The sequence below is a fragment of the Molossus molossus genome, unplaced genomic scaffold, assembly GCF_014108415.1.
Source record: "Molossus molossus isolate mMolMol1 unplaced genomic scaffold, mMolMol1.p scaffold_m16_p_13, whole genome shotgun sequence".
NCBI lineage: Eukaryota > Metazoa > Chordata > Mammalia > Chiroptera > Molossidae > Molossus > Molossus molossus.
Genome location: NW_023425348.1, coordinates 87,337,895 through 87,346,346, shown reverse-complemented (window position 1 = coordinate 87,346,346; position 8,452 = coordinate 87,337,895). Strand labels below are relative to the sequence as shown.

General features: G+C 61.2%; 1 protein-coding gene across 1 annotated transcript; it reads right to left on the bottom strand.

Annotated features, from left to right (window-relative positions):
- Positions 1–995: 995 nt before the first annotated feature.
- Positions 996–7,545, bottom strand: MS4A10 (membrane spanning 4-domains A10). The gene is made up of 6 exons (XM_036259660.1): positions 7,348–7,545; positions 6,830–6,949; positions 5,759–5,815; positions 4,148–4,258; positions 2,921–3,031; positions 996–1,106 (listed from the first exon to the last, which is right to left on the bottom strand). Exons 1-6 carry the CDS (start codon positions 7,543–7,545, stop codon positions 996–998), a joined length of 708 nt encoding a protein of 235 aa, XP_036115553.1.
- Between the last annotated feature and the right edge of the window lie 907 nt (positions 7,546–8,452).

The following is an 8,452-nucleotide window of genomic DNA, read 5'->3' as shown; positions in this document are numbered from 1 at the left end:
GAAGGACGAGAGGGCGGCTCGGAGGCAGGGGTGTGCTGGGGCCTGTGGCACCTGGAGGAAGCCAGGCGGCTGCAGCACAGTGAGCCAGAGGCAGGGGAGGCGCAGGCCCCAGAGGTGGGTGGCAAGTGCACGGAGCTTTATTTTCATCCTGTTCACATTACTTCCATGGTTAGCTTCTTTTTGGGGAGAGAGATTGATTTTGCATTCATTGCCAATACAAAGTACCCCTCTAAACTAGTATTAGACAAGGAAAAAAATCAACTTAAGGGACGCAAAGGGACTATAGCACACTCCACAAATACAGAAACCAGGTCGGCCCCCGGACGGGCGATTCGGGGCCCAGGCGGGCGGTGTCCCCCCACCGGGGTTACTCAGCACAGGCAGGTGTGGAATTCGGAGGCCGCCGTTTCACTGGCCGCCTCAGCTGTCGGGGTGTCACAGCATCACCCCGCCACCTGCCCCCCACTGTGAGATTGGAGACACCGAGGCCCCGGGGGCAGAGAGGCTCACTCACGGACAGTTTGGAGGGAAGAACCGGTTCTGGTTTCTGTCTGACTCAAGGTCCCCGCTGCCCCCACCCTGAGTCCAGGGATTCAGACACACGGGTTCCCCAGAGACTCTTAGTAGGTCGAATGTGGGAAAGACCAGGCCTCCTGGGCGCCGAGAGGCCTCCCCTGGCTCGGGCACCCACCACTGCCCGGGAAAGCAGACAGGGAAGGTAGCTGGTGTGCAGTGGGCACCGGCTGCCCTGAGCTGCAGGACGGGGGAGGACCGGCCGTGCTCTGGGTCAGCGGAGGCAGCTCTGGCCAACCAGGTGCTGAGGAGTCATGGGGTTGGGGGCCTGGAGGCCCCTTCTGTGCAGGAGGGGTTGGGGATCGCCCACCTTGCCACCCGTACAGAGATCTCAAAACAGTGCCATTTGCTCTTTCAGGCAATGGCCCCTGGGGAGGGGACCACGGGGTGAATTCTGCCGCCGCGGCCGGTCCCAGGCCTCTTCACCGCTGCCTTGGCTCCGCCCATGTGCCACCTCGAGTCACGTCCTCGTAGGATGGTGGAGGCCCCCTGAACTCCAATGACGTGTCAGGAATAAGGGACAAGTCCTCCTTCTGCAAAAGAGAAGCCACTGTTGCCCCTGCTCACCGACGTGGAGGAAGTGGCCATTCCCACGGCTCACTCGTTGAAGTCTGAAGGTTCCCCATGAAGACGGGGAAACTGAGGCTGGAGAGACGGAGGACTTCCATGGAGGTGGTGCATGGCTCTCTCTACCTCCCTGTTCTTGAGAAGGGGGCGGGGCGAGGCCAACAGGGGAGTCGGCCGACTGGGCCCTCATTCCCGGCCGCTACCAGCGTGCAGTCACCCTGTGGGCACCCCCCGTGGGGTGGGGCCAGGTGGCACACAAGGTCCCTGCTGGCTGCGATACATTCTGGGAGCAGGTGTAGTGCTCACGGCGTCAGGAGGAAGGCACCCTGCGGACACCGTGCTTCCAGCCCAGGGCGGCCCAGTTCGAACGGCTGCCCGCCGAGGGCATGGCACACCAGCTGTGTCATTTCAAGCTGCCGAGTTTGACACCTGTGACTTGTTACAGCAGCAGCAGGAAGCAGATACAACTGTCTCAGCATTTGGCACGGTGCCCGGCACAGCGAGGGCCACAGTGAACAATCGCTGTGAATCCCTGCAGCCACGTAGGCGCCTCGGCCTCCCCACCCCTAAAAGTGGGGTGGCCCCAGTGACGGCAGGCTCCCGGCCAGCTCTCTGATGTCCTAATGAGAACGCTTCCTGCCAGACGGCTGGGCAGCGACCAGGACAACTCATTTGCTTGGTGTTACGTACAACTCGGGGCCACCACCTCATACCTGCATGAGGTGAAAACTCAGTGGATGGATGACACCTGGAACAATCGGGGCGTTCATGTGCAGGATTGCAGGGGATTTACAACATCGTTGTTTTTTTTTTAAATCCTTACCCGAGGACATTTTTACATTTATCTTCAGATAGAGTGGGAGGGAGAGAGAGAAAGAGAGAAACATCGACACGAGAGAGAGACATCAAGTGGTTGCCAACCACACGACCCCAACCGGGGCCGGGGACAAACTGCAACCGAGGTATGTGCCATTAGCGGGAACCAAACCCAGGTCTCTCTGGACCGCGGGCCGACGCTCTAACCACTGGGCCAAACCGGCCAGGGCACAACACACGTTTTTATAGTGTCCGGAAGTTAAGCTTGTACTACGAATTTTTTCCTTTACAAAGTGAGCCTAGGAGATCACTCTGGTCAGGGCCGTGGGGCGAGGACAGGAGTCGACTCTGGGCCTGGGCTGGGCCATGCACACCTGTGCACAGGCGGAGGCCTTGGGAGTGACACGGCCTCCCTAAGCCTCAGGTTCCTCATCTGTAGAATGGGTTGTTGAGAAGCTTCAGCTAAAGGAAGTGACATTTCTCTACAGTGCTTCACAGAGTGGGTACCTGGTGTGCCCAATGCGCCCGGCCCCGATGGCCCCTCGCCGCCCCACCACAACCAAACCTCGCAACACGCTCATCTCGCCCAGACCTTCCCTGACCAGTCACCGAGTCCTTGCACATGCTGTCCCCGTGCTGGAGGCCCCTGCTCTCATCGTGGCCGAATCCTGCCTCCACCGATCTCCCCGAGGAGGTCTCCGCAGCCCCCGGAGCTGGGAGCACAGTGGCCTGTTGCTTTGAGAGCCCAGGGCTTTCTCTCTCTGGTGCCCTGGGATTTTCCACCTCCAGGTGGCATTCTCTGCCCTGTGCCTTCCCTCCCCCACTGGACCGTGTGCTGCCTCTGTGACCCCGCTTAGTAAATGCTGGACAATGACTGAGAGACATGCTCCTGGTGTACCCCTGTCCGTACGCCCCTTCCTGGGCCTTCTGTTTCCTCATGTGCCCATCTCGTGAAGCCCCTCACCTCTGCAGACAGGCAGCTGTCCCTGCAGGCTATGATGGCCAGGGACCCAGGCAGGAAGGGCTCCAAGCAGGTGAGGCAGAGCAGGGCCAGCTCCAGCTCCTGGATGTGGACCTGCTGGAGGGAGGGACAAGGTGAAGCCTTGCACCTGTCACTGGGCACGGGCAGGGGTCAGACCCAGCCAGCAGGGGGCAGTGGGGCTTCAGCTCCCAGTGGGCCTTCAGCATGGGGAGGGCCGGGGTGGGGGTGGGGGTGGGGGTGGTGCGGTGTGGGGCCAGGAGTGGGTCTGTCTCTGTCACTGCTCTGTGCCCACTGCCTGGCACCCACGGGTCCTTGGTGACATTTATCCAGCGTTTGAGCGCTGGAGAACCTCATGGGTCCCTGGACTGCAGGTGGCCTCAGGCATGATCTCATTCAACCCTACCCGGATGGGGCCACTGGGGCTCAGAGAGGCGGAGTGTCTCTCACAGCTGGGGACCAGCGTGCAGCTGGGACATCTCGTGGGGCCAGAGCCTTCGGTGGGGATGTGCGTGTGCGTCTGAGCACGTGTGTGCATGCATGTGTGCTCACACAGGTGCGTGCATGGTGGACGGCGGTCAGGAACAGTGAGCCAGCATGGTCAGAACCCTTGGACCCTGACCCAGAGGCCCTCGGCCGCATACATGGGATGGCTGGTCCACCTCCTGATTCGGAGGTGGCTGAGGTGACAGGAGCACCGGACATGAATCACAGACCCAGCGCTGGGTCCTCACTGCACCCCTGACTTGCTGTGTGGTCTCGGTCCACTCATTTAGCGTCTCTGGATCTCAGCACTCACGCCCATGAAATGGGGAACCGAGCTGGACTGGGTCAGCTCTGCAAGGCTGCTGTGAGGCTCACGAATGATGATATTGGGGTCGCTGGGGCTCCAGTGTCTACGGGGCCTTGAACAGGGAATCAGCAGTTCCAGGTTGTGGGCCTGACTCTGCTACCAACTTGCCGCTCGCCCTCAGACCGACCCCAGTCTGGCCTCAGTGTCCCCCTCTGTACCAGGGATGGACTGGCTGAGCGGTGCTGACCAGCGAGAAGGCAGCATCCTCTGCACTGCTCCTCGTGGGTGGGAACGGTTGGCCGAGGTCCCCGCCCCCTGCCTCTGGCTCCACAGAGTTATTCCGAGAGCCCGAAGCTTGTTGGCCAGGCCCCAGGCACCGCCTTCCCGGAATCAGAGGGCCCTGGAGCCCCGGCGCTCACTGTGCCCGGAGACTCGAACGGACCCTCGAGAAACAGATCCTTGGCCATGACAAAGAGGCCGGCCAGCACGCAGAAGCAGCTGATGGCGTTTCCGATCAGGCACAGCACTTTCTACAAGCAAAAAACACAAGTGACAACCACTTCCGAGGTTAGAGACGCACACGGGTCCAGGCCTGCCAGCAGCTGGCTCGGGGCCTCAGGGAGACTGCCCGTCTCTGGGCGAGCGACTCCAGCCCGCTGAGCACAGAGGCCCCAGAGGCTCTCACCTTCCATGGGGACAGGACTGGGGGCCCAGGGGCTGCCTCCAGGTCCATAGGTTTGTAATAAAGAAGGGTGTTCCCTTGTGCCTCCCTTGCAAAGCCAGCCCCCACCATCCTGGCATTACATCTGCCAACTAATCCAGGGCTCGACACCCAAATGGCCCCTCGCCCAGCCTCTTCCCCACAGGAAGGGGCCGCACCCTGACGGTGCCCTGTCCTCACCAGTCCCTCCTTCCCCCCAGCATGGTCCCCGAAATGCCTCCACGCATCATCATCTTGTGTTAAGCATTATTCCAGGAGCCTCTAAGCAAGTGCAAACCTCTGTAACGAAGAGAACCCCATTAACATAGGGAACCCCAGCCTCTTGTGCTAGAATAGATTTCTCTGCCTTAAGAGGCTCCCTGAGCTCAGGTTCTGAAGTTCCCAGCCCAGGAGGAAGGGGCGGGCTTGGCCGTGCGTCTCCTGCCTCTGAGGGGTCAACTGTGCAACACCCTCTGCTCTCTACACCCCGTGAGGGCCGGGGACAGCCACAGCCCAGACCAGGCTGAGGGCACCGACGTGGACCAGCCAGGGCTTCAGGGGCTGGGATGGGCTGAGGCCGTGAGGTGGGAGGGGGAGGGCTAGTCCTTCCATCCTCCACGTACACCAGCCAGTCCTGTGTTGGTGTCTACCCTGTGCCTGCTCCCACCACCCCGCTGGGAAGATGCTCAGGCACCTTCGTGTAGGGAGAGAGACAAGGGGCCAGGCATGTCCCAGGAGCTGTGCGGACACAGACGCCAGCCAGGGCAGGTTAAGGAAGACGAGGCATGTGGGCTGAGTCTTGGAAAACGATCAGCAGTGAGTCAAGCAGGGAACAAAGGTGCAGCAGGGCCAGGGCCAGGGCCAGGTGCTGGGCAGGGGACAGCACGGCCCCGGGGAGGCCTCCGTGGGTCAGGCTGGTACTTGGAGGCGAGAAGCGGATGGAAACCCAGCTGCGGTCTGGGGCTTGCAGACTTTCTGTTGGTGGAGGCAAGCCCAGGGCCCAGGGAACCCGGGGGGAGCCGACCGCAGTGGGGTGATGGTCGGACGAACTGAGCACAGCACTGGGCTGCTGTGTGCAGAGTGGGCTGGATGGTGCCTCCAGGCCAGACACAAAGGTGAACAGCTGGGTGGAGAGAAGGGCGTGGAGTCAGGGGCGTGAGTGAGGGCAGACCTCCAGGACAGGGGCCCCTTTCTGCAGGGACGCCCTCCGCTGTTTTGAAGACTTGCACCTGCTCCTGGCAAATCCTGGCTGGATCTGCACTCTGTACAGATGCCACACAAGGCGACCCCAGGCTGGACGGAAGGGAATGATCTCAATGCGCCAACTTACCACAGAGGGCTTCGAAACCACGTCCATTGTTATCGCCAAGACCCCTGAAATGAGGAACTGCAGGCCAGATTTGAAACCGTCGTAAGCGAGAAGCTGGGGTTCCTTGTGACCCTCAAATTCCTTCCCTTCTCACTCTTCTCTAAGAAACCCCACCTGTGGCACCCAGTGGGGTTGAGAACACCATTTCTCCAATAAAGGAGCTTACCTGCCTGCCCCTCGCCCGTCCGGCTTCAGCCAGCTGCTGGGCACCAAACCCCCACACCTGGGGCGGAAGTGCCCGCGCTCCGCGTGCCCCCAGGCCCTCCCGCTTTCCCCACTGTATCAGCCCCAAACACCCTCTGGGCTCAGCTGAACTCTCCCCTCCACGGGCACCCTTTCTCCTTCCCGAATCCTGCAGTGGGGAGATTAGCTCTCCCTTCAAGGTCTCTGGCGTATTTCTGCAATTATATTTTCAAGTGTTTGCTGAGCACCTACTCCATGCCCATCTGGGGCACAGGGAGGAGTGGGCACTGCACATGGAGACGGTTCCATGTCTGTGCATTGGAAGTGGACCGAAGTGACAGTGGGGGGCTGGGACCCTTGCCCCAGGGGGTGCCATGGAGCTGGGACACTATGTGAGCAGGGCCCAAGGCCCAGGGGCGGGAGGATGCCCTGGAGAGACTCGGGAACGGTGTGTGCACCGGTCTCCTCTCGCCCTCTGTCCTGGCCCATGGCCTTGGGAGGACAGGATCCACGGCTCACACCTCGTGCTCCTGCAGACCGACCCCGCGGACTTAGGGCCCGCGATGCGCTGCTGCAGCCTGGCGGCCTGGAAGCCCCAGGGAGGTCGAGCTGCGCCCATGCGGGCTCATCCCCTGCTCTGCTGGAGGCGGGTGTTAAGGGAGGGACGGTGCTGAGCCCGGAGTGCCGCCCGGCAAGGAGCCGTTTCAAGCTTGAGTGGAGGGCGTGAGCCGAGAGGACACTGGAGAAGGCACTGCCTGGAGCTTCCCTTTCAGGAGCTCTCTCCGCCTCACCCTGCCTCCGGTCCCAAACGCGGGGTCCCACACCGGCCCATGTTTAGCTCTTACTTACAGAGGCACCGCCCCAGAACGGGTACCAGGACTTCATCATCACCAGGTGAAGGCTCTTGGCCGCAAAGGCCAGGTAGCCCCCGAGGAACAGGTGCAGCGCGGCGATGGCGACCTGGGCAGCCTGGGCGGGGACAGGGAGCCGCTGTGAGGGCCCGGCCCTGGCCGAGGCTGCTGCTGCCTGGGCCCACTGAGTCCGCTTCCCACCCTCGAGGGCCCCTGCCGGGTCTGCAAGGGTGGACCACTCCTCGGAAGGCAGGTGCGGGTCAAGTCATCGTCCGGCCGGTTTGGGGTGGGGAAGCGAAGGAGGAAAGGGCTGTTGAGGACTCCCTGAGGGCCAGCCCTGGTGTGGGTGTACTCGGCTCTTGCCACCTCTCATGGCCTTTTCGACTTTAGGGTGAGTGTTAAGCCAGGAAGCTGGAGGCTTTCTGGCCTTCCTCGGTCCTTGGGGCTCCCCAGCACCCTCCCCATGTACCCGCTCTTCTCCCCGCACCCTCAGGGCCCCAGGAAATGGACACTCACGCCCACTCCCCGGAGAAGGATGCTCCTCTTCCGAGGCTTCGTGTGCCGCCAGTCGGGAGGCAGGCGGCCAGGCGGAGGGGCCGTCTGGGCTAGACTTGTGTGGCCAGGCTGGGGCGGGCTGAGGGCCTGCCATGGCTCGAGCCCCCCAGCTCCGGATCTGGGAGCAACTGTAGCTGCTTGGGTGGCTTCTGTTGCCATGACTCTGGCCGAGGATCCTGGCTGCCAGCCAAGGAGACGGGCCGAGTCAGAACCCGTCTGGTTTCTGGGGCTTGTGCCCGGGTGAGACTCGGTGCCTGTCATCTCTGCCTTCTGGGACAGGGTGTTCTGCCCAGCAGCCCCTGAATTTGATTTGACCTGGAATAACCCGGTTCCCAGGGGTGGGGAGAAACTGCCACCCACAGCCTCTGTGGGGTTTGCAGGGACATAGCTCCTTCTTGGGCAGGAAAACAAGGAACAGACAGACTTCCCACCCATCCAGACAGATCTCACCCAACCGGCACGTGTGGGGAGCCTTGTAAATAGTCCCCACCTACTGGCCCTGACAAGGCAAATGAGGGCAGGTGGGGATCAACGAGTTATCCCACCACCCGTGGTGGTGCCACCTCCTGGGTTTGGGACAACGGGGAAGAGAAAGGTAGGAAACCACGGCTGAGGACTGAGGACTGAGGACAAGCCAGTGTTGAGCTAGGAAGTCAATATTTAACCAAGACTCCGAGTCAACATTTAAAACGACTTTCTCTCTTCCTGGCCGTGTGATAAGCATTTTATATGCGTTATCTGACTTTGTCCTTATCCCTGCTCTCGTTTTGCAGATGATGCTCAGAGAAGTTAAGCCACCTGCCTAAGGTCACACAGCTAGTCCGTGACGGGGCTCGGATGAAAGCCTGGCAGGCTGGCTCCAGAGCTTGTGGGCTTGAATCCTTCAGGTACCCTTGCCTCGCTGAACGGAATGAATGTTTTGGGTGTTTCAGTGGACATGAGGAAACAGCTGGAGAAAACTCGGCAGGAGGCTCAAAGCACTACTTGCTGAGGGTCTTGATCTCTACGTTGTGTGTTGATGCCGGGCACACATCAGAACTTGGGGGGCTGCCTGGTAACATGGTAA

Excerpts from the sequence above, each read along its gene's own strand:
- MS4A10 (XM_036259660.1), bottom strand. The coding sequence starts at position 7,545 with ATGGCAACAGAAGCCACCCAAGCAGCTACAGTTGCTCCCAGATCCGGA. Across the intron at positions 4,259-5,758 it reads TGGTTTCGAAGCCCTCTGTG|AAAGTGCTGTGCCTGATCGG; the intron begins GTAAGTTGGCGC and ends TTTTGCTTGTAG. Across the intron at positions 3,032-4,147 it reads CGTTCGAGTCTCCGGGCACA|GTCCACATCCAGGAGCTGGA; the intron begins GTGAGCGCCGGG and ends TCCCTCCAGCAG.